The sequence below is a fragment of the Fringilla coelebs genome, assembly GCF_963513975.1.
Source record: "Fringilla coelebs genome assembly, chromosome: 1".
Classification (NCBI taxonomy): Eukaryota; Metazoa; Chordata; class Aves; order Passeriformes; family Fringillidae; genus Fringilla; species Fringilla coelebs.
In genome coordinates, this window is record NC_140028.1 from 8,734,521 (window position 1) to 8,760,495 (window position 25,975).

At 38.5% G+C, this 25,975-nt stretch overlaps 1 protein-coding gene across 5 annotated transcripts in view; it reads right to left on the reverse strand.

Annotated features, from left to right (window-relative positions):
- PHF20L1 (PHD finger protein 20 like 1) overlaps window positions 1–24,225 on the reverse strand; it is a gene marked incomplete at its 3' end in the record, with an annotated part of 57,368 nt that extends 33,143 nt beyond the window's left edge. For 3 of the 5 annotated variants that reach the window (XM_084220521.1, XM_084220520.1, XM_084220518.1), the window contains exons 1-9: window positions 24,137–24,225; window positions 23,025–23,130; window positions 15,671–15,842; window positions 15,439–15,523; window positions 14,567–14,655; window positions 11,996–12,058; window positions 8,171–8,378; window positions 7,391–7,522; window positions 2,508–2,590 (exon numbers count right to left, since the gene is read on the reverse strand). In XM_084220521.1, coding sequence (XP_084076647.1) covers window positions 2,508–2,590; window positions 7,391–7,522; window positions 8,171–8,378; window positions 11,996–12,058; window positions 14,567–14,655; window positions 15,439–15,523; window positions 15,671–15,842; window positions 23,025–23,107 — 915 coding nt within the window. In that variant the 5' untranslated portion in view covers window positions 23,108–23,130; window positions 24,137–24,225. Of the gene's footprint in view, window positions 1–2,501; window positions 2,591–7,390; window positions 7,523–8,170; window positions 8,379–11,995; window positions 12,059–14,566; window positions 14,656–15,438; window positions 15,524–15,670; window positions 15,843–23,024; window positions 23,131–24,136 lie in introns of those variants that run through there. The other 2 variants (XM_084220519.1, XM_084220522.1) reach the window with 2 other exon arrangements.
- Window positions 24,226–25,975: the final 1,750 nt, after the last annotated feature.

Genomic DNA, 25,975 nt, shown 5'->3' on the forward strand with positions numbered 1-25,975 from the left:
TATCCAAACTAGAAACATCTGGTGATTTGAGGATATTATTGAGTTTTGTTATAAATTGCAGTTTTATTTTCCACTAGAACTTTCCATGTTCCAATGGAGGAAAACCCAAAAAAAAAAAAAAAAAGGCACAACAAAACCCCACAAGTGCACATTCTATGACTGTAAAAGGGTGCCCCTGAATGCTAAATGAATGGCTCGCTGGGAGTATCCTGTAAAGATGCAGTGCAAAACATCCCGTTCAGCAGACATCAGTTCTACCTTGCATAACTCCATTACACACATACTAAGTGCAGTTTATTCATTTAAATAAAATATTCCATGAATTGTAGAGTATACCTATGCTGGTTATGAGAGGCATTACCAGAAATTAATTAGAGTCGTAACTTGTAAATAAACAATTTTATTGTTCATCTTCACAGATGTGAAAGACATACTACAGCATCCATTACTTTCAAATTACAAAGTTATTTAAACAAGATTAAAAAAATTAAATTAAGATTTTGATAAGGTGCTTAACCTCTTAACAGGACAAATTAACATTAAAAACCTTAATGAATTAATGTTATCCATCTACTCAGGTCTTGGTCAAAAGGAAATATAACATGACATACCCTAATACAATTAAATAAACTACTGTATCTGTAACTAATCATCTGAGGTTTTGGGTTTAAGACAACTGTAAACTAAAAATGTATAAATACCAACAAAAACTTGCATCAACAGAGTCAGTTTTCGGCTATTGGCCTGAATATTTCTACCATATTCTGCATTACATTATTAAAAAAACCTACAAGATATTTTATCCATTCAATTTTGTAGCAGTAGCAGACAAAGCCTCTAAGGAATGTCAGCTTCACTATCAGAAAACCTTTTGGGGAGGGTTATAACTCGGCCATTTTAATTTCACTTCGCACAGGAACTCAGTGAAAAAAGCTTTAAGCTCAAAAACTTTCCTCCCCACAGTCAATCGTTTAAATGTTTGTGAGGTTTCTGGTTTGGTTAAACACAAAAGAATAGGACAATTTGGGATTTTAGATGCCTCTTTAAAAGAGCTTAACTATTATTTCCAAAAAATGAGGTTTTTCAGACCATTAGCATGTAAACAATGACAGAGACATCTCATTTTTCGTATCTGATCAATAAAACAGGAACAGCCGAGTTACTAAGTCTGAGAAATAACAAAAAGGTTATAGTAAATATGCACTGCAGTTTATACTGTTGCATACACAGTCTATGTAAACCACAAAGTCCCATTCACCGCAATGGGATTCTGCATGGCAAGATTTACATTGTAATGATTCTCCCAAAAACAACATGCTGTAAGCCATTTCACAGTTTTTTGCACATTGAAAATATCACACACAGTAGCAAGAAAATCATAGCATCTTTAATATGCAAAAATTTGAGAAATGGAATGTCATGTCAGTACACTGTAAACCTTTATGCAAAATATCGGTCAATGCATCGGCACCGCAGTGGCTCCACCAGCCCTGACAGTGACAGCATCAAAAACAGAAAATCAGGTTCCATTGACTCTCATCCAATGCAGCATCAATGGAAAAACCAGAGCAATGCAATTAATATATCAGCTCTAAAGAACCAGTACAACCAAAATATCAAATCAGGTTTGGGGGAGGGACTGTTCATAGAGTGTGCCGGGGCTAAAGAACAGAAGTGCTTGTTAAAGAATTGCAGGCAGCAAGGCTACTTGGTTCAAATGCTGCTGTTAAAGAATGAAAATGCATACAAAAAAGCTGTATTAAAGATACATTAAGGCTCTGATTTAAATAATTGGAAAACAAAGATGTCCTGAATCAAGACTACTGTTCATCCTTAGCTTGCTTTACCATGCTCAGGCATTCAGCCCTTTTAAAATGCAAGATAATGCACAACTCGGAGTCAAGCAATGCCTGAACACAGTGCAATAAGCCAAAGACAAAATGGCAGCCTCCAGATCCTGCCAATATGCAGGTTTAAAAATCAGATCCTTAACATTATTTAAAAGTTTCTTTTTTGTATTTATTAAAATACACACTCTTGCAAAATGTATGGCTCATTGAGCAGTTCATAAAACACATACAAGCCTACAACACCAAATTCTTACAATATAAAAGAAACTTCTTTTAAAAGAAGTTCTAAGTGATGTCAAAAACCCTGTTTCAAACACAAATCAAATTTGTGTAAGGGCCTGTTTCTAAGCCAGTCATCATTCCAGCTATAAAACTGGACCTTGGGACACTGGTCTCCTCATATTTGTTGAATGGAGACTTTATTTTGTTTTCTGTTAGTTTTCTAACACAAAAGCTCATTATTGAAATTCGAGTTAACACTGTGTTTAGAGACAATTAAATTCCATACTTCTGGCTCTGCCAGAAATGTAAACATAAGATAAATTTTCAGTTCCCTGTTATATCTGAAGGGGAAAATTTTTATGTTGTAGGTACTACATCTCCATGGCACACTCCAGTGGGAACTTTGCAAAAGAATCAAACTCTACCATTTCATACCTGCTCCAGGACTGGAGCTGTTTCTTTGTTGCCTTCCTTTTTTTCAGCACCATCTGCAACAACAGCTTTGGATGCCAATAAACCTTAGGAGAAAAGTTGCAGATATTTTTAGTTAGAAGTACCTTGCAACAAGAATTCTTAGAGAAAGAAGTAAAATATTCAGACAAGAAATATGAACTGCACAAATCTACAACATGAGTCTTTCTGAAATGGCTCCACACAAAGCTGAACACTTTGAATTAGAACAAACAAAAAGTTAAAGGACATCTCAACAATGGCATGCTTACATAGGAAGCATTTTTTTGGCATATTTACGGACAAGAAGAAAATCAAATTATCAATTCTAAAATGAGGCCTTGCCATTCTTCCAAAGCCCAAGCACTTGAGCTTTAAAACCAAATGTATGATATACAAGTTAATTTTGAAATCAGAATTATTTACAAAACTCTCTCCCCTTTCCAGTCTTTGAGAAATTCACACCAGAATTTGTATTACCACTTCTTAATTATAACACATGCTAACCTTTCTTAGACATAATAGAACCAGAGATTTAATTTCCACACAAATATTCTCAGCAGTGGAGCTCCCAAATTACCTCAATAAAATTACCATATTGGGAGCAAATAATATATTAGAATATGTAGCTTCATTCACCAACTTATGTAAAATATCATTACTACAAAGAATCTGTAAAGACAAGGGGAATATAAATACAAGAAAGCTTTCTGTTAGTGAAATATGGCAATAGCTTCAGTTGTACCTCACACAGTAACTTTAATTGCCTAACAATGCAGAGACAGAACAAGTTCTACACCTTTAAGAAAATACGGAACTGATAAAACCTAAAAAACAAATCTGAATAAAAATTTCTATTATGATCTCTGGGAACATCAATATTAGGAGTGAGGAGTTAAAGTCCTCAACATTAACTTGACAAATTCAGAGGGAATTGCTATTGCATTCCATAAAAATGAGATATGGCCAAAATTAATTTAAGGTTCACAATGTCCAAGGAATTACAAATTGGTGAAGCCTAGGCTCTCAGGAACTATTCCAGACATTAAAACAAAACAAAAAAATTTCAGCATTCAACAATAAACACCAAGTGGTTTATCTCATTTACTATTTATGTTAGATTAAGTTATGCTTTAGTTTAGGTTAACTGAAAAGCAGAAACTTATTTAGTCCTATTAGATAAAAATGAGATTATTAGGTAAGATTTTAATTCTGCATTGGATTACATAAAAGATTTATGTTTTATGGACTTAAATAAACATTTTAAACTCAACTTATCCTATTTAAATCAAGTTTCAAAGATCGCAGTGTTCTTTGTCTTTGCAATCATGTGTTTATATCAAAAAGTGTAAAATCATTTTCAAAGTCAAGTCAAGTTGAGTTTTAAATACAAAAGACAAACAAGCTTCAGTTTATGAGGAAGCGTTTGTGGTTCTGTAAGCCACAGGCTGCCCAGAGAAGAGTGCCCCATCCCTAGGGGAGTTCAAGGCCAGTCTGGATGGGGCTTAGAGAAAGCTGGTCTAGTGGATAATGCTGGAATTAGATGACCTTTAAGTTCCCTTCCAGCCCAGACTATTCTCAGATTCTCTGATTTTTAGTTTTAGTTAGGTGATCCCTGCTCAGAAATTCAAGCTAGTAAATCAATCTAGAGTCAGATCTGTCACTACATAACCCTTATTATTTTTTTTTTCTCTACACCATGAAGTATTTTTCTAACCAGGCACCATGCCTGTAGGAAAAAGTATCTTCACAAGCTACTGCAAACCAGGACAACAGGTTCACCACCCTGTCTGTAAGAGCACCTAACAAAGCAAAGGCAGGGAGTGGCACAGTGAACCAGGAATGTTTTGTTCTGCAGGCTCACTGCAGCTACTATCTGGTTTTAGGTACCAACACAGCAGGAGAAGACGTGGAAGCAAACATTCCAACAGAGGAAAAAACTGATGGGAAGATAACATTAATATGTTCTTAGCAGGGAATCTTCTTCACTTTTGGGAAATGTAATTGCTACCAGTGCTAGCAGCAAAAGAAAGAGCAAAAGAAGCAACTTTATTTTGTTGAATGATGAGCAAAGAACACCTGATGAAGCTGTGGGCCTTGTGGCAGACAAGAAGACCCTTCTCCATCAAATGCTGAAATCCAGGGAACAGTCCCCTTCATAGAGCTTCTGGCAATAGTGTTTTGCACTATTTCCCCAACACAGCCATAAACACCTGGTAAATGTTGTTCTAACAGCTACAATTCTTTTATTATTTTGTAATCACTCCAGTGGGTGCACCAGCATTATATTCCCAACCTTCCTTCAAATCTAAAAGCTTGTGCTGGAGACAAAAATGTCACAATGCAAGTGTACACTGATATACAATATATTGTATATTGTATATACAAGCATTTAATACATGAGAAAGAAACATGTGCCAATAAAAAAATTTGCTCATTAGCAGTCACATTTTCAAAATGTACTGGTATAAAAGACCTACTATGCTATGAACTGCAGAAATGTGTTAAATTTGAGAACAGATACACGAAGTATCTACAAGGCAAGACAAATTTCTTGCAGTTAAAGGATTAATAAATTTTCACTGAAAGGTAACATATCCTCTGCTAGCCAAGTATGTCTTGTGGAGACAGACACACTGTTTTTAAAATGATAACAGTCAATGGCTGCAAAATCATGGTTTGATTATTCAGTTCAGTCTCAATGAACCTGTGTCACTAGTATGATTCTCCTAATGCTCCTGAGGTAATAAGAATCTATCCACAAGCACAGGCAAATATGATTTCTAAAGGTAAAGGTTTTTCAGCTGGTTTTGGTATCTATTGCTACTAATTGCTATTGGAAAGAAATTAACAGGGCTCTGTCAATATACATCTCCAGTCTCTACATCTACTACTACTACTGCTCATGGCAGCAATTAAATTGGAACTTAACTGAAAATGTACGTAGCATGGGAAAGGAGAAGAGAAATGGGGCTGATAAATCTAACATCCATTAACAAAACTTGGAACCAAAGAAGGAGCCTTCCAGGAATGACAATCCTGGAGGCAAAGATGGGTTTTTCCAAAGATTGCTTCCTTTGTACAAAAAGAACAGATCCTTTTCATCCTTTCTTGGATGAAAAGCTGGACATGAGCTGCCAACACTGGTTGGGCTGCATCAAAAGCACTGTGGGCAGCAGGAGGAGGGAGGTGATTCTGCCCCTCTGCTTTGCTCAGACCCCACCTGCAGTGCTGTGTCCAGCTCCTGGGTCCCAGCACAGGAAGGACATGGACGTGCTGGAGTGAGTCTGGAGGGGGGAACCAGAGATGGTCAGAGGGCTGGAGCACCTCTCCTGTGAGCAAAGGCTGAGGGAACTGAGATTGTACAGCTTGGAGAAGAGAAGGCTCCAGGGAGACCTTATAGACCAGTGCCTAAAGAGGGCCTAAAGAGAGCTGAAGATTTAGAGGGGCATGTTGTGATAGGACAAAAGGGAATAGACTCAAACCTAAAGAGAGTAAGTTTAGATTAGATAGAAGGAGAAAATTCTTTCCTACAAGGATGGTGAGGCACAGGTTGCCCAGAGAAGATGTGGATGCTCCATCCCTGGAAGTGTGCAAGGCCAGGCTGGATGGGGCTTTGAGCAACCAGGTCTAGTGGAAGGTGTCCCTGCTCATGGCAGCAAGGTTTGAAATTGGTGAACTTTAAGGTCCCTTCCAAACCAAACCATTCCATGATTTGTACCATTTTATTTTTACTGATTGAGACACTGAAACAGAACCACTCTCATAAGAAAACTGACTAAACATCCTCCACTGCAGACAAATGAAAGACTGGATAAGCCAAAACAAGTATGAAAAAAAGTCTCACTGGGCAGTTCAGCAAATTAGGTTATTTTTGTTTTACAGTAACACGTAAGAATTTTTATCTAGCTTAAAAAAAAAAAAAAAAAAAAAATAAACACCAAAAAAAACCCCTTCACTTGTAGCACAGAAAAGTTTACTAACCATCACATGAAATACTATTGACTAGAATAATGAGTGGAATTAATTTCTATCTCAGAGTGTGTCCAAGGGCTCCTCTGTTAAAGGAGGGACTTCACAACTTTTTTCAATCCAGCTTTTGAAATGCATCTGATACTTTCCTAGTATACGTGCAAACACAAGACTTTGTCCTAAATATTGACAGGATCAAAGCTAGCAACACAGCTTTCTTATTTGGAGGACTATAAATTGAAATATTTTTTTCACAGGTAAGTAAATTTCTATTAAATTCTGGAATAAATGCCTTTCTCAGCTTTTAAAGATAAGACCAATTATTTAATTTCCTGTTGTATAGAATGTATTCTGTAGTAATATCTCTGTTTTCCATTAATATCTTTGAGCAATAAAGGGAATTAATGCTTAGAAAAAAAAAATCAGATCTTCATAACTTCAATTTGTAGGGATGTTTATCTCTAAATGAGAAACTCTTTTTAGCAACAACTTCACTTCAGGAAAAAATATTTTCTGTTTCTCCACAGCTAACCCTAGCTTTAATTTACAGTAGTATGCAATTCATGACATTCTTAACAAGTTGTATAAACTCAATATCACCCAATAATGAAGAAAATTATACAGCTGGAGGTAAAATATGCTCAAGAAATTCATCAATTTTGGATGGTTACTATACTAAAAAACTAAAAAGACCAAGTACAGTCTGCGACCAATTTATGAACCAGGTAGATTTTACTATTTATGACTTCCTTTAAAATTCTAAACATGTAGTGACTGCAGTGACCATCTGCCTCAAGAATGTGCTTTATGCAATCCACTTCAGCACCTTCTTTACAAGCATGAATATTTCACTACATGAAAAAGGAACAAAGCCAACAACAAAAAAAGTCTTTTACCAGTGATCTTGTTTAGGCGAGCTCTCTTTGCCTGAAATGAGTTGCCTAGATTACTTTTCCTCTTGTGTGATAACGTGCTCTCTGCCTGCACAAAGGCCATCTTTGGAACATCCACTACAGGAAATCCTACTTCTAAACACAAGAAAAATCTCATTAACTCACATTTCATAAATGCATAACACCCAAAATACTTAAATATTTCAGAACTGCTAATAGAATAGTGAAGTAAAGAAACTTTAAATGTTTATAGAAAAGGAAAATTATACATTCTGAAGATCTAGAATTACACACTGAAACAATACATAGAGATTATCTAAAAATTTGTAATTTTTACTGAATGTTATGAGAAATAAGAATTAAAGACTTAACATGAACAAATGTTATCAACTCAGATACAGTTTCAAACACCCTGAACATGGATATATCATGCATATTGGAGTTTTTTTTTTTTCTTAAAACAAGGTCAGGGATTATCTCACAGGGAAGAGAATATCCAGGAATATCAACCAAATTGTACAATGAAATCATTAATAAAAATCTATATTCTGCTCTTGATTAAGTTAGTCAGAAGTTTAGCACAAGCAGTAAATGCTGACTGAACTAGATTTATCTGATAAAAATAGTTTCTGAACCGATTACTATTATGTATCAGAAGGTTATCATAACAGCAAATGCGACATTTTCCCCTAAAAATATTGGTTATTACTTAACTGCAAAATTAGCAACAGGAGTTCAACACGACAGAAAAACCCATTTTGTGCTTATAGAATGTGCTTTTACCAAATGTGTCACTAGATGTAGGCTCCTCTTCCTTTTTTTGGACTTCCTGCATGATTGTAGAGGTTGAGGTTTCTTCCTTTTTTGAAGGGACTTTTAGCCATTTTCTGTCCTCTTTATCTTTATTGCTGTTTGCACTGGTTCTAGGTTTACTTCCTGCTTTGTTCTTGGCTGCTGCAGCAGCAGCAGCTTTGACCAAAGCTATCCAATCCTCCAAAAAGGAAAAAATGGTGAGTAAGTATTATAAAGTGCCTAAGACTCAAACAGAAAATACTCGCAAACCCAGTGAACTTTATCTAGTAATGTTCAAATGAAATTCAATTTATTTTTATAGTTACTACTCAAAGAGTGGTAAAATTGACCTTCCCAAATTTCCAAATAAACTTGAAGCATTATCAGTATGCCATGTGAATAAAAAGAAAAAAAATCTTCCAAAAAAAACCACTGTATATAAAAATCTGGCTGTACACATTCCCTGTTAAATTACGTTTTGTGTCATTGCTTTAGAAACCCAGGAGCTCCCAGTCCCAGAAGACTGACATTTTTCTTACCCTTCTGGCTCTGAAACACACAATTCCATAGTTGTTGACCTATTATGCAAAGCTACAACCGCCTCAAAGCAGTGTCCAGCTGCATGGAATTCCTCCTGAACGAAATTGATAAACCAGGGATAACTCTATCTCATTACACCTTTGTTTCTAGAGCAGCTACAGACTCTTTTGCTCTTTTTGTATTGCATATTACAGGTTCCCCTCATTAACTTCAATAAAGTACTCTACAATATGACTGAATTTCACCATCTATATTTAAGGTAATTAACTGTCATTTTGCATAATTGCTTATTTGTACCATACAGAAACATTCAAGGGGTGAACAATACATCCCACTCTAATCTACTTTATGGCATTTAGACCAAGTCAAGCCACCCTACAAGGCAATGGAGAGAACCTCCTAGGCTGAGCCAAGCTTTTTCCACTAGTTTAGAGCAATGAGACTCCAGCCTTAAGTCTCCTGAATGTCAGGGTTCAATCTGACTGCCAAAACTGTAACTTGATCTTTTTGACCGAAGTATTTTTTTGAATTTTCTATAACATTGAGGTACATAATTCTTCCATGGAGAAGTTATGTGCAATATAGAAGGCAGTAGAAATTATCAACCAGTCAGAATGAAGCATCTGAGTGCTCTGAATTACAAGTACTACCACACACAAAAAAAAAATATGAAAAAGACTTTTTGTCTAGTTACCCATGAATGCTTCATAAATAGTACTTTTTTTCCAACTGCATACAGACTATTTTATTCTGGAATATCTCCTTGTTGTTATGTCATCATACAAGATACCTAAAGTAGCTTGATTTTACAGATCTTGTTTCAATGCAACCTTTTCCCCACTCATTACATATTATAAGCCTTGCAAGTTTCTGTTCTTTGCCTTCTTTGACATATGAGGAAATCATAACAAAAAAAGAGTTAATTCTCCTTGCATTATGCTTTTCCTTTTCCATTGTTCAGTAGTTTTAAATCACTGCTTTACATGGGTTATGCTTCTTTTTTGCACCAACTTACGTACTTAGAAACAGCAACAGTTTTGATTCCTCTAAGATAAAGTGTTCCATGTCCACACTGTCAGTGCAAGATGCAGACACACACTAGCCAGCAGCCAAGTCTGGAAGCACTTTGGAAATGCTCACACAACAGGCAACTACTGAGGCCACTTGGTGACATGCCAGCACAAACGAGCGTGTCTAACTGCCAGCTGCATAGTCAGTCAAAAGCACAAAAACCTCTCTTTTGGCCAGCCAAAATGAGCACACCTACTAGCTCCAGTCCATCCAGAGCCTTGCCCATCTACCAGGACAGATGGGTGGTAAGGAATTAGGAGACCTGAGAGTAGAAGTCTTACACTGTACCCTGGCTAAGGGATGAAGAGGATCAGTAACATGGCTGGAGATTAGATCATTTGATAAAAGTGGGAAGGGGAAGTAGTGCAGCCTGTGTCAAAACAGCTTCTAAAGAGCATCCTAATTTTCAGCCAAGCTAAGCACCCTGGAATCAAAAGCTTTCAGAAGATACCAAGCTTCAAAAGTTGATGCTGAACCAAGTATACTGGTCTAAGGGCAGCTGGTACTACATGGAAAGGAGTTTTGTGGTTTTCTTTGTATTTCATTTCACTGTTTGGATACTGTTCTTACAACATGGAGTTTACAGTAGCAGGACACATAACAATGAAGCAAACAAAGGTTGAACACTCAGAAACCAGAGAAGAGACACATTCATACGGTGACAGTTATACTTTTTTCCAAGATTAAAATGTAAATTAAAACTCAGTGAAGAGAACCTGAAGCAGCTGAGATGGACAAGATTATGACAAGAGATTCCTTCCAACTTAAAACTATTTTGAATTGTTCAGAAACTCTGTGGGTCGATTTTTGTTTTGGCTCTGGAGTAAACATAAAGCAACTCTTTTGTCAAACTTCAGGCTCCCTGGCACAGCCTACATCAATAAAGTGACAGTTAATGCCTGTTTTTTTACCTTGAATTACTGCTGAGTGATTACTCAGCAGCACAGCTCTTGACATGTGAGAATTATTTAGCATCTAAGATGCTAAGGTGACTATATTTCTTTTGTAGAGCACAGGAATTCCTCCTTCAAAAGGACACATTTGTGTCTTTTTCAGAATTTTTACCAAGAAATTAACAAAATAATTGAAGAACAATAGTGGGATCCTAAAACAATAAATTCTGAAGTCTGCCTCAGGCTAATAGTATGTAATCTATTCTATCAACCATAATAGCAGGACACTAAATATCATAGAAACCACAGAAACTAGCAACAAATTTTAATAGTAGGACAATTTCCCAGATCATACAAAGCCAAGGGCCCAAATATGAACACATTTAAAATTAATAGAGTAAAAGCAAAATCCTTCTAAGAGAAGTTTTCCCTACTTTTCTTTCATTTCCTGACATTGTCTCTCTATTGGAAGTAGTTGTGTAACTCTAAACCAGCTACTCTGCATCGTCCAGCCTGATTTCCCACTTCCCTCAGTATCTCACCTCAGTGAGCTTCTCATTTACATATGTAACTTTAAAAAAATAGAAAATAAAATACACCCAAAATGTGTATTTCCTTCTTTTTCTTTCTTACTAAAATTCAGCTTTCCAGTAAGCTGAGAAAATTGACAGGAGAATAGTAATGGCCCACAACAGTTAGAAAACAAAGCATTACTTTATGACTACTGAGGAAAACTGTCATTATGCTAATTAGATTCACTAAATCAAAACACAGGAAATTGCACGATCAAGAAATACATCAGCAGAAATTACTTAACGGCCTTACACATCAATTGACTAAAAAACTTGTGTTTTAAAATATTCCTTGTGTAACCATAATCCTGCAAAAGTGGGAAGGCAAAACCAGAAGAATTTCCAAATTCCAACCCTTGCGTCAGTAGCAGAATTCACACATACATCGCTCTCCCTTCACCTGCCTACAACCACCACCTTTTTGCTTCTCCACAGTACTAAAGATTCTGCTGCTTTTTCCTTTTTCTGTCACACCATAACTTCCAACTCCCACACGTTCATACATACACATACATAAAACATGAATCTATTGACTGGCTGATTCCACATCAAGCCTGGATTCCTTACCCTCACCTTTCAATTCTACACAGTCTGCCCCACCTACATCTCGGCTCACATTGTCTCCTGTCACATCTTCTTTTTTCCTCTGGCCCATTCGCAAATCCATGCTTTTTCCTCAGCTTCCTCTTCCTGTGTGCCAAGTCCCCTCCCTCTCCTTCAAATCCCTCCTCAAAACTCACTTCTTTTGGTTCGATTTCCGTCACTAATCTCAGCTCCGGCGCTATCTGCTCCCTCTCGCGCGCCTGATTACATCGAAGATAAAACAAAAAACATGAAACAGAAAAAGTAAGTTATCCAAATACTTCATATGTGCTCTCACAAGGGCAGTCTCAATATCCCTTTTTCCCCTCTCTGTACTATGTTAGTCACAGATCTGTGTGATTTTGAGTAATTTGTGCTTATCTGAACCACACCTGAGCCTCAAGACTCATTGCACTGAGACAAATATTTTTCACTCTTTAAAAATTTTGCCTTTCCATCCTCATTACTGAATTTTATTAAAACACACATCTGCTGCAACTCAGAAATAGTTTGAGTGCTACAGCACCTAGAGTCTTTTCCTTCAAGTCACACTAAGCTCAAATCAAAGTATTAACTAATCTCTATCTCCCTCCAAGTAATTTGAATTCTGCATGCTTAGCACACACCTTCCACAAAGATCTTAAAATTTGTTAAATTTATTGATGTACTAGAACTTGAAGCATCTTAAGCTTACACTCATCTCTGGAAATTTATTTTTTAGTTTGGATACACAGAAAAGACAAGCTGTAAGTTTAAATGAAGCATGAAGTGTTGCATCTGACAACTCTACTTAATTTTTCAAATCAGTTTACAGTCTTGGAGTTTTTGTAACCTATACTCAATTTTAGTAAATATTTTCTTACAAAACACATAATGCAAAAGAACAAAAACATCCATGGGAGTTTGAGGCTTAAGCAAAGCTCAGTCTCAGGTAACTGATTTTTAATATATTTATTTTCAATTTATTTATTTTCATTTTAGTTTATGTTTTTATTCTGAAATAACAAAAACACTCAGAAAAACAAACATTTTTCCATTGCATTATATGCAAAAGAAGTTGCAAGAAAAATTATATCTTTGCCTTTGAAAGCTACAGGCTTTGGTGCTTATTTCTTATTTTGCAGGATTAAATGCTACAACTAGTATCAAGCAGAATTGCAGAAAGCAGAGTTGGATGTGTTCTTGTATCCAGACAACTTAAAATTCTAAATCCATCTCAGAAAGGGTAAATTTGTGCCCCCAATTCCTTCTCAAGATTTCACTGAAGCAGCCTACATTCAACGCCCAAGATGCATAAGTGGCACCATAACTCTGAACTACTGAGAAAAATTAGAAATAACAGATGAGCTGGACTGCCACCAAACAAAGTCTGGACAACATAATGGTTGTGAAGTAATGGATTTACTATTTTTTTTAAAGCTGACATTGCCTGTGGCCTAAAGAGTAGTAACTCAGAATTAGACACAATATTGCTCCCTAGGAAAAGCACAGGACAGAATCAGGGAGCTCTTTCCACTGTCACAAAAGGCTTATTTCTTTTTGGTCACAATCACATTACCCAAGTTTTGCTTTTTGTAAGTAAAAAGGAACACTCAAGCTTCCTAACTTACTGTCATAATGACAGTATTCCTTGAAATACTACACACTGGTTCAACAGAGTTACTCTAAGACTGCAGCAAGAAGCCAGGGTTAGTGTGACTATAGATTTCAGTTTAATCTCCTTCAGGAAACATCTTTTAAATAATGCAGTGGTGTCTGCACTAAGTTCCAGTGTCCTCTGCATAGTGGATCAACTCTACCATACAGCTACCTTTACCCTGGAGGCCAGGATGTGGAGATGCTTTCAAGCCAATTCAATTATCCATCTGCCCTGGTCACAATATGGATGGCTACAATGGTAATTAAGAAATATTTGAAGTCTGCAAAGTTAGAAGTATTCTGAAGAAAACTAAGAGCAAAGACCAGTTTTCACAGATTTTGTCTCAAATAGTTTCAGTGGAGTAATTTCTCATTAAATATTAAACATAGTTACCATGCAAAATAAATGCAATGGCATTTGCACTGAAAGCACATAAGAGTTTTCAATGATGTTTCCTTTTCACAAGTAAAGATAGGCCTGGTGACTAAATCAAGTCCTCTACTTCATAGTCTCCCTCAGCTTCTATTCAGAATCTCTTCTTTAACAGCAACTGGATGTTGTAAGAGACAAGAAATAATTATCTGTCTGATTGCCCCAAAGTTCTGATACGGGGGAAAAACCCCAAAGTCATGTTTGTAAGAACACGTGGACAAAAAGCTCTCATAGTAGCAAACAAAAGACATGGGCAGAGGGTGGGGAAATAAAATTTAAAAAAAAAAAAAAATCAGCAGCACAGACTGCTGACAAACTAAGGCCTTTTTCCTGAAGAGACACCAGAGGGAAAAGTCATTGGATGCCCCTGGTTTTGTAAACTCTGTAAGACAAGGCTTTGTGAAGAGATTAGTTGGCAATGGAGCATCCAACAGCCAGACATTTGAGTGAGGCAAGGCCACTTCAACAGCACACTCTGAGGCATCATCCATAAACCGGTGAAGCAAGGCAGTGCAGTGCCCAGAGAAAGACTAATCCAAATCTAGTTATGCTACTGACACTTCTACTGTCTTATGATATAAAAAACAAACAAACAAAACAATAAAAACCCAAACAACTACACAAAACCTAACAAAGCAATTGCTTTAAGTATTCTTACCTGCCCTTTTGCATCCTCTGGCATAGATTTGATATGCATCCTTTTAAGACATCGAATGACACCATCATAGAATTGCACTGTGAATGTTCCTAGAAATGATTGATGGAATCACCATGAGGAGTTAAGAAACAAACACACTTTGTTACTATGAAAGCTTTATGTTTTGCATGTTACTTTGTATGACAAGAGTAACCAGGTGTTACCACTAGATAGGCTCAAGAGAGGTACAAAAAAACATAAATGAGGGCCTCACTGAAACCCTGCTTTAATACTGTTACTCTTTGTCCATCTGGGCAATTACAAGTATGTTTAAGCTATTGAGTCACTTCTGCTCATAATTCATTGAAACAACAATGTAATATTTAAGATGGCACACTAGGGAAACAGTTCACCTTACATCAAAGTCCTTATTTGCTCTAAACTACAGTATAAATGTCAATTTCTTAAGTTCATTAGAAATAGCATCATTGTGAAGTATTTAATCTGTGTTCCTTTATTTTCCTATTTCCATAGTTTTTCTTCAAAGAGTTTTTCTTTCAAAGAGAACTAAAACAATTATGAAAATTTAAATTGAACATTAACTCAAATCAACAATAGTACAAAATTGTCCTAACACTGTGCACAGGAGCTTCTGATCACTGAAACAGTAAAAACATTTAAAAAAGCCTTTTGCCTTCTAGGAGGAATTTCAGTTTTCAAATTTGATACAGATAAAAGACAAATATTTTACTAAATTTGATATATAAAAACATTTTCACTTAACATTGGGGTAGAGAGGAAAACTTAATAGCGATATCACTTTTTTAAGCAGACTAAATCTACAGCACAGCACTTTCAAGCAGCCCTTACCAATGGAGCATTGCAATACATACCCTCTTTATTAATGGCTTCAATCTTTGCAGGGTAATATCGACAGTCTGTCCAACGAGCTAGGACTTCTTCTCCAGGTTTAAAATCCTATTTTAAACAAATTTAGTAATTAATATTTAAATAATTTAGATTTTTTTTCCTAAAAATTAAGTATTAGGTGCTAGAGAGATTTAATGAAGGAAAACAAGTAGAGCAGTTTACAAAAGTCTAAGACAAAATAAATGTACCACTTACAACAAATTCTTCATCATCCTTTAGCCCCTCTTTCCTCAAAGCTGGTCGCTCCAAAGGTCTCAACCTGTTGCTGTCCCAGTAAATCCACTCATCGTAGCGATGGCTCCAGCGTTCAAAATGCACCAACATCTTCCCCTCTTCATAATCTATCTTCTCAATTCGAGATGGATACCTGAGTATTAAACACCAACTGGTAAGTTTCAAAGGTTTCTGTCTTGGTTTAAATACAATAGTGCCTACATGACCTTCCAGAAAGTTGTATTAACATTTTGTACTGAAAACTCTCTTAAGTCTGAAAAAGGCTAAGTAACTGAAATGATTGGATAACATTTAGTTCAAGAATCTATAAACAACATTGAAAATTGGAATCAAGCAGAATTCAGCTCCTCCTGCCCTTCAGAGAAGTATCGAAACAGATTCAAAAGTGCACAGAATCTCCTACAAAATAAAGAAGCTAATTACATCACTGATTTTTTTATCAGCATTTATATTAGGGCTGCCCTAAAGTTAACAATGTGTATGGAAAAGACCGACCACAGAAAAAAGACAGCTGCCTTTAACTTTCTTCAGTTGAAAAACAACAACAAGCAGTTTTTCAAACCAAGTACTACTGTGAACCAACAGTAAAAGAGCAGAGCTTGAGCAACCAATTTCCAATCCTACAGCAAATTCTTTAGCTAGAAAGGCGGCTGACATATATTGGGAACCTGACAACATCACCAATTTTGAATATAATCTCTCCAAAATACTGATTGTGCTCTTAAAGGAGTCTCTAACACTATGTTCTGACTAAAAGATAACTTATCAGGAAGTTCAGGCTTTCCTTATTTCTTACTAACTGGACTGCACATTAAAACAAAAGATGTCAATCTCAATTTGCTCCTTCTTTTCTCCTGTCCTACTTCTTCAACTACAGTGTTGTATACAGCTTCCCAAGATTTCAGTATCTCAGGAGCTACTTATTAAGAAAAATCTCTCTGATTTTCTAGGTTACTACTGCAGCCACATTTCACCCTCACATCAGAATTCAGAGACACTCCAAGCTCTTGTTGCATTTCTCTCATCCATATATTTCAGAAACACTAAATATTTTTATATCCGTTCTTTAAGACCCCATCTTTTCCTGGCTGAACTTCCAAAAAAACCCACAAAATCTTAGTCTAAAACTGAAGCCTCTCATTTGCCACTCCCCTAATAAAATCTTTTTCAAGTCACTTTTTCAAGTCTTTCAAAGATACAAGATCAGCCTCTCTTCCCCCTCTAAAGTAGACTAATAACAACAATCTAACAAGAAAGGTGAAACTGACGATCTACTGCATTAAAACAGAATGTAAAACTCTCGGGTCAAACCTGTATCCCAGCAGCAACATTTTGGTTTAACTCTGAACAAGGCTTCAAGAAAATAAGTCAGCCATGAGATGGTTTTTCTAAGCCCTGCGTCTGATTATACTTTATTTTTAAGTCCATATGCTGTTACACTTGGAAATTTTATTATTAAAAAAATTATTATAAAGTTTCTAGGTTTTTTTCCATCTTCTGGAGAGTTCCAGTTTCAGACTTAGAACTTGACACTAAAACACCAGAATAAGCCGGAAGAGGAGCAAAGCAGAGGAAAAAGTTACTGTTGCAACAGCAAGGGTGTGAGAAACAATGTTACCTAAATGACTTCCAAGTAGAAGACGACACAGCAGATATTTAACAGAGGGAAAGGAGGAAAACCACCAGAAAAGCAACAGGAGAGAAAGTTCATTTTGCTGCAATCAGAAATGGAAGCCAAGAACAGTGATGCCCTTTCCCAGTACAGTTTGAAATTTTAGGTTTATTGCATGCCAGCCACCAGTGATGCAAAACTATGGTTGTTTCACAAAATTCAGGGCCAATCAGCTGAAAGAGAATTCTCCTTTTCCTACACATCTCCAATGCAAACACTCTGCTCCCACTATGGTGCATCCCTATACCAGTTCCCTTGCTATGGCCAGGAGCTTTCTCTGCTCAGAAGCAGTCAAGACAGTATGCCAAGCACTCAGTGAGAAGACAGCAGGAGGGACAAATTGGGAAAATACAGCACTGACATGGAAAGAGCAAACCACGTAAGAGGGGAAAATAAAATGCAGAGCAGAGTTTAGAAACAAATATTTTAAAATTAAGATAATTATAAAGAAAATTCAGCAAGCAAAGAATCAAGACATTTATATACAAAATCAAAAGAGAAAAAGTTAGCATCAGTTAATAAAAGAAGATAAGCAAAATTTGAATTCTCATTAGAGATCACTTCAGATGAGGCATGAAGCTCAAGGTATTTATAGGTTAATTTCTCTTTGCTAAATACAATTTCTGCTATCAACATCTTTCTAAAAATCCATGATATGTCCTTAGACACGGAACTGCTCAAGCCATATGCAATTGGTTATTAGGTAACTCAAACACAACTCTGTATTTAGCAACAAACTATTATCCTCAATATCCACTAAACTTAGCCACACATTGTGCCACAAATATGTACAAACAGTAATATTTCACAATACTGATCCCACAGTGGAAAAGATCAGAACATATGTATTGCAGAACTTACTCTTGTAAATTATCCCCTGCACAAAAAGATCTTTCTGGTGATTTTGTACTTTTAACTGAAAAGAATCAATTTCATGAATTAAAAAGATTAATATGAAGATGATTACACCTCTTACACTTCAGAACATTTATGGGGAAGTTCCTTCCATCACAAAGTTACAAGTAGGCATTTGAAGAAATACTGCAAAGGGAGACACAAATATAATTCTTTACACTACCAAAGAATAATAATATCTATGGCCAAAACAACTTTCCAGTCAGGTTAATTCCCCAGCAAGTAAGCCACATTAAGTCATCACAGTGAAACTGATATACAGCTGGATCTGACAACACTTCAGCAGCACAAACCAGAAAAAAAATTGAGGGAAAAGTCTTCACTTTTCAAAAAAAAAAAAAACCAAAAAAACCTCAGACCAGCACACTGAAACTCAATAACCAAGGAGTTTCTTTTATGGGAAGAAACAATATTCTGCAAATTTTAGGTGTGCTTTTTCAAAAAGGAGTTGGAAAGAGTATATAGTAATCACAACTGAAGTTTCATCCAAATTTCAGGGGGGTTTGCCCTTGCTTTTCCAAGCGGGAACAAGAGAACTGCTGTTAGCTGAATTTACCTGCCCAGTTTACACATTGCATGCCCTCCATTCTCAGGTTCCAATCTTGGCATTTCCAACCCATTAGAATTATGCAATATTTTTGGAAAGCCTCAGAATTTGATATGGCTTAAAAGCTAGTACTATGAAGCCCTGGTCAGGCAACAACAGTGTTCTAAAATTTACACAATAAAAAATAATTGAAAACTTCCCACTTTGCTTCTTTACAGTGTAAAAAAACAAACCACTGAACATTTTTTCCAATTCACTCAACACACATTAACAACCACACAGACAGCATTTTTTTTTACATCATCCTTTTAACCCTTCAAAAGTGACCAAAAAGTGGTGAATTGCCTTGTGAAATGGGACAATAGGCATTTCAAACTGTAAAAAATAATACAAAAACATTACTAAATTTGCCTAAGTCTGTACCTACAAAGTCTACAAACACACTCATACTTCCTGCCTTTGCAACACTGGTTTAAAAAGTGCTTCCTTCCACCTCATAGAGGATATAAAACCAAATACCCTCCATACTGACTTCTTACAAATATTGTTCTAGTGTCTGCAAAATCTGCAAACACCTATTTCTAGGTCCCCACATTCATTATACATATATTGTATTAAATATAAAGCAGATTTCATTTCCCTTTCAAACACCTGCCAGGTAACCCAGTCAACTGAAATCCAAAGCAAGGACTGTATCAAGTAAGATTTCTCAAAGTCTTTCAGGGAAAAAACTTTCTCCATACTGAGGGGTGGGGGGGGTGTGGAAATCTATCCAGATAATCAAATATACCAAGAGGTAGTACTGTTGTTCCAAGAACTAACCTATTTTAGAAGGCTGTTTCCATTCCAGAAAGCAGGGCCATCTATCTGTACTTCATTACCTAACCTAAGAGTTTAGATTGAGCAAATTACTAATGACTGTGGTCTCAGAAAAACAACAGGGTTTTTTCCAATCAGTATCTGCTGCTTACAGGACAGCCAGTAGAGAGCTACAGCCAAAAAAACCCACACAAAAATATTAAAAAAAGGAAGAGATGCATCTTTAAATACATCAGCTTTGCAGGGACAGTGTCCTACTTGTGGGAACTGACAGCTCAAGAACTGTCTTATACACACACATGCACTTGCAGGCAAGTGCAGCTCTACTGCTTATTCATTTGCTCTGTCAGCAAAGAGAGTCAGAAGAGGGTGTATGTACATGTATCAGTTTTTGTATGAGACCACAGCAGAATTCAAACAGAAAGCAACCTCAGAAAGCCTCTAGCCCAACCTCCCACTCAAAGCAGGGTCAGCTATTGCAACAGGCCAGGTTTTCCAGTGTTTTATCCATCCCAGTCTTGAAAAACTCCCTTAATGGAGACTCCACAAACTTTAGGCAACCTGATCCACTGCTTGACTGTCCCAACAGGAAAAAGATTCTCCTTGAACCTAGTCTGAATATCTCATTTCAGTTTGTGCCTGTTGTCTCGGTTGTTTTGTTCTCTAACTACCTGTAGGGTTTGGATAAGGCTGGTTCATGACAGCCCTGTAGGTATTGGAAGGCTGAGAGTGGGATTTCTGAAGCCTTTTCCAAGCTAAAGAAGTCATTTCCTCACTCTCTCTTTATAGGTCATACACTCCTCCAGCCTGATCGTTTCACATACTTAATAATTTTCAATCCCATCTCATTTATTATCTGCTGACAGATGATCAGTTTTGATTAGAGCTCAGTTCATAGCTTGCTTCAGTGAATTTAAATGGAACAAGTGGTACAAGTTCTTTATGCAAAATGATCCCCTGCAACAGCGTAACTGCTGTACTTGATAAAAGAGCAATAAAGCAAAACTAAACAAGCTCACTGACAGCCTGTCTTGTCTTTGCTGACCAGTTTGACCAGGCTTTCTTCTACTTTGTCACAGTACATGACAAATGACACCAGTGATCCAAACACCCTCTGCAAAAACTTCATTTAAAACTACAGGGCATCAAAGCAATAAGTAGTCAAGGTACACTCATAATGTCTCAAAAGTTTACAGAACATAAATGAAACACCAGATGCCAGGAGTTCAATTTCATCAACTACTACACAGGTGAAAATTGACGACCTGCAAAAGTACCTCAGAAAACAAAAACACACTTTACTGTATTTTTTCTTACATCCTCTAGAAGCCTTTCTTGATTAACATTTTAACTAGTCACGACCATTAGATGACAGCAAGCTTTCAGAAAAATGGAGAAAAAAATTAAAATCCTTTTAAAGGCTATTTCTCAGCAAGTGTTTTCAATTTGTCACTTGCAGAAAGACTGAGCTAAGCAATAGCAATGCTCTTCAATTTGGCTTTTGTCAAAAAATAATAAAGAGATTTCATGTAAGTTCAGCAAGTTTATTTTCTTTGAAGTATGTATTTGTGCATGCAAATGAGCAGAATGCATACAGATTATATATAGAAAGAATTTTAAAAACATCCACCACCCCCTTATGCAACAGAAAGCCAACTAAAAAAAAAAAATCCCATAGACTATCATTACAACCCTTGACACCCTAATAATAGCACAGCAGTAGATTTTCTGTCACAAGGTATTTGGGTTTGTATTATTAGTTCATTTTGTATTACTAGTTCCCTTGAAATACAGTCCTGTTTTCCTTGTTACTGTAACTGCTAAATTTTGATATAACTTTCTTCTGTATATGGCAGCACAAAAGTCTACATGAATTTAAACTTGACCTGGGTCTACCTGGTGTACAGATAATAAACCAAATCCTGGAAAGTTCAGGATAAATTCTATTCTTCCTGAAAATGTCCAGCAACTCAGCTGCAGAGCTTGTGACATGGCCACGCCTGACAATCCAAACCTAGACAAGAACTCCAGCACTGACATGCAACCCTTCCCTGGAAAAAGCTGGGCAGGTCTGACACAAACTATACACTGGATATTCAGGGATTATTTTTTTCATACTATTAAGCTATTTTAACATATTAATTTTTGTTATCTGATTACATAACCAATTATCTCTAGCCACAGAAGATGCTATAAAAAGTTTTATTGCTCTATTTTGGATGTTTTCCTTATCCTGCCATTCAGTTACAGAATCAGTATGCTGAAAACCCAGTCTACAGCAACAGGTAAGAACAAGAATAGTTCTGTAAATCAAGTCTTTTAGAGTCCATTTATTAAGACAAACACTCTTCCTATAATTAAAATCAAAGCTCTACAAATAAAAAGTTTGACCCAACTTTTCATACAGAGCACATAAACACTGGAGCAGACATGTCAATAATACACAGACTTCTCTCTCACATCACTCAGAGTTAACAGGATCAGATATTTACAGGAACTTGCTGAGCTCTCCAAGAATGCAACAGAAAAGCAGCTACACACCTCTAAACTTCCCAGCCCTAATAAATCAGAGAGCAGCTAGGAAAAACCTTCTAAGTAGAAGCATCAACTACTTCTGTCACCTACTTTAACAAAACCACAGATTTTTCAAACTCAACTAGCATGGCTAGCACACATCAACACATTAGCTCACTTGCTTTAATAAAATTTTTACTAACAATTTTTTTTCCATCAGAACAGCTCCATCCACAATACACATGCTGTGCAGCATAGTCCTTGTGCCCACAATTTCCATTTTATAGTCTCTGAATTCACAATACGCCTGGGTGGTTGCAGAGTCACAGTTTTAAGCACTTAATTCCTCCAGCTGTTTAATAAAAACACAACTGCATCTGCCTATCCCATGAACTCCAATTCAGGATGTGGGTTTGGTTTTTTTTTAGAATCAGTTTTGTGAACCTGTCAAGTGTGACAACTGAACACAAAACAACTCCCCTTGCATGCCTTCAAATGAAGACAAAAGAAGTCTTTGATCATGAAGTTTGCCTCATTGACACACCGATCACCTCAGCCATGACACTGAATTCCACACTACTCCAGAAAGGCTCTTTGCTTCCTACAGCTGCACAAGCCACCAAGAGCAAATAAACACAAACCCATAGGAAAGTTTAGCTCGATTTCTGAAGTGAGAATGTTTTCCTAAAAGCTAACACTTTTAACGGATTTAGGTGGAAATTCATAAAGCTCACGTGTGGAAATTGTCAATTAATAGATGCACTGTTTTTTTATAATCAATTATCAAAGCACACAAACTACACAAAACAATTATGCTCTCAGCAAACACTACCCAATGTCTTCCATACCATTTTTGCAAATAGTCCAGTGCCTCCAAACGAGCACCAATCTCAAATGTGATTCCAGGACGATTTGGAGGCTTTTTACTCATCTTGATATTGTCTTTTTCACCACCTTGGAAGGAAGGAAAAAAGTTGCATTAAAACACATTACGTCATTTCAAATGTGTCATTGACAGCAAATATATTCCAGAGGGTGAAAAGATGTAAAATTTTGATCCTGACTTTGTATTAACTGCTTAGCTTACAGAAATACAGTCAGGGCCCAAAAAAAAAGGCATAAAAAACTTCATACATACTTTTATTCAGATTTCTTTCCCTTCAAAAATATCTGTCATCAACCTTAAGTCAAAAAATAATAAGAAAAACCCATAGTGCTCATCTCTGGAACTGTACTAGACTGTAATTCCTTCACATCATTTTTAAGCAAAACTTCAATTTACCTATAGCTAACATGTGTGCTCTTCTCGGGAGAAGAAAAGGCAAATCAAGAAAAACTTACCTTACCAAGAACAGATAAACATTGCCTAAAGGACAAGTAAGATTAAATTAGCACAAACAAAAACTAAACAAAACCCCATCTTGAGTATTTCTCTGTACTCATAGTGGCATTCATAGCACTGAGTTACAGTCACAACTGGTTTCTAATTTTATTTTGCAGCTCAGTCACTATCAAAAAGAAAAAAAAAAAAACCAAAAACCTCTCTGTGCAAATACTGTCGCTATCTTTCTGCGGTGCTCCCTGCACCACCCCAAGCCCACTTGCCCAGCGGGAGTGCCGGGATGCGGGGTCGGAGCCTCCCAGCCCCGCACTGCGGGGGGAGCGGCACCCGGGCCCCCGTTCTCCAGCGGGGCTCCCCTGCAAGCGCCGCCAGCGCGGAGAGGCGAAGGGCGCGGCGCAGCCGGCCCGGGAGCGGGAGGGCCGCGGCCCGCCGGGGCCGCAGCGCTCGGCACAGCCGGGGAGGCCCCGCCGGACCCCCGGCCGCGGGCGGGGCCCGGCGGGAGCAGAGCCGCGGGCGCCGCCCCGCCAGGCCCGGTCGGCGTGCGGGGGGCGCCGGAGTCCGGCCGCCCGCGCTCCCTCCGCATTCCCTCCTCGCTACCCCCGCGGTGCCGCCCCTTACCGCCCGCTCGGCTCGCTCGGGGCCCGGCGCGGCTGCCGCGGGCTGTCCGGCACGGCCGCCCCTCACCGCCCCATCCTGCCCGCGCCCCGCTCGCGTCACCGCCGCGCGACGCGCCCCGCCCCCGGCACGTGACTGCGCAGGGGCGGGGGAGAGCGAGACAAAGAGCGGCGGCCCCGGCCTGGGACGGCGACAGTGGGGGCTCGTCACCGCCTCACACCGGCACCGCCTCACACCACCAGCCCCCGCCACACGAACAGCGGGCAGCGGAGGGTGCTGTCCAGCGGAGGGAAAGGAAGGTGTTTAATCAAGGCACTGGAGCGTTTCTCCTCTTGGCAAAGGCTGAGGGAGTTGAGGCTGCTCAGCCCCCAGAGGAGGCGGCTGAGAGGGGACCTCGTCCAGGAGTGTCCAAGGGAGGGGTCAGGAGGATGGTTCAGGCTCTGCTCGGTGGTGCCAAGTGCAAGAGGAACGGGCAGATGCACAGGGAGTTTCAGCTGAATAGGAATGACTTGAGTGTGCAGTGACCATACACTGAAACAGTGCCTAAAGAGGTGTGGAGTCCTTCCACTAATTCAAGTGGACACAATCCTGTGTTCTAGAATGACCCTGCTTAAGCAAGAGGGTTGGACCAAGTGACCCACTGCTGTCCCTTCCAGTCTGACCAGTTCTGTCACTCTGGGATGTGTAATTCTGTGACAGGGAGAAAGAGACTCAGGGCAGTCACTGAGATGGTCCTGGAGGTGCCACAGCCTGTGGCTGGTGGCCACAGGACAGCCCCAGCCAAGCAGCAGCTTCACAGTGGCCTGTCTTTGCCTCTGTTTTTTACCCATGAAACCAGCTTTATCTGACCCACAGATTTTCTTGCTGTTATTCATCTCAACCTCCCCCCATGCTGCTGAGAGCTGGGTGGGTGCTTGGCAGCTGGTGAACAGCCCACTGCTGTCCTTGTGACGCCCAGTGTTGTGGTGACTGCTGTGCTGCTTATCACTGGGTTCTGCTCTGCCTGAGAGACCTATGATAAAGGCAATGACCATGAGCCAAGTCTGGCATTTGGCCCCTGCATTGCTGCCATCCCAGTGCTCAGGGAGCAATCTCATGTAGTCTTTCCTTCTATTCTTCTTCAGGACAGATGTTCCCAAGGTTGTAATGGCAGGATCAGCATCATCACATCCCCATGGATGTGATCAGTAAAATAAATTTCAAGTTTCCACCAAGTAATAAAAAGGCATAGTGTATTTCTGGAAACTGCACATTCTGGATCACAGTCAGCTTGTGAGTCCTTTCCATTAAGTGACCTTTAAGAACTTTTTTGAGTGTATTGAGTTTGTGTGGCAAGACTTTGGTAGTGGGGGGGGGTCTGTGAGAAGCTGCCAGAAGCTTCCCCCCTGTCCACCAGAGCTAAAGCCAACTGGGTCTAAGACAGATTGACCCCTGGCCAATGCTCAGGCTAGCAGTAACAATGTTTTGCCTCAGATGGTAACTGGTGAGTGATCTCAGGAGTGATCCTTAGGACTGACCTCTCCTCTTGCCCTAGAAGCGTTTTGTTATATTTACTCTCCCCTGTCCATTTGGGGAGGCCGGTGTCAGAGTGGCTTTGCTGGGCACCTTGTGTGCAGACAAGGTCACTAAACAACAGCAGGACAGACAGGACAGTTTGTATGGTAGCCCTTGGACCTGTCCAGAGGTGAGAAACCTCCTCTGTGCTTACCTGGAGCCTCTGGCAGAAAACACCTGGAAAGACCCAAGGTTGACCTTTGGGATTCTGGAGCTGAGGGTATAAAGGCTCTGAGGTGTACCAGATGGTCATAGGAAGGGGAACCCGTACACATAATGCAACTGAAG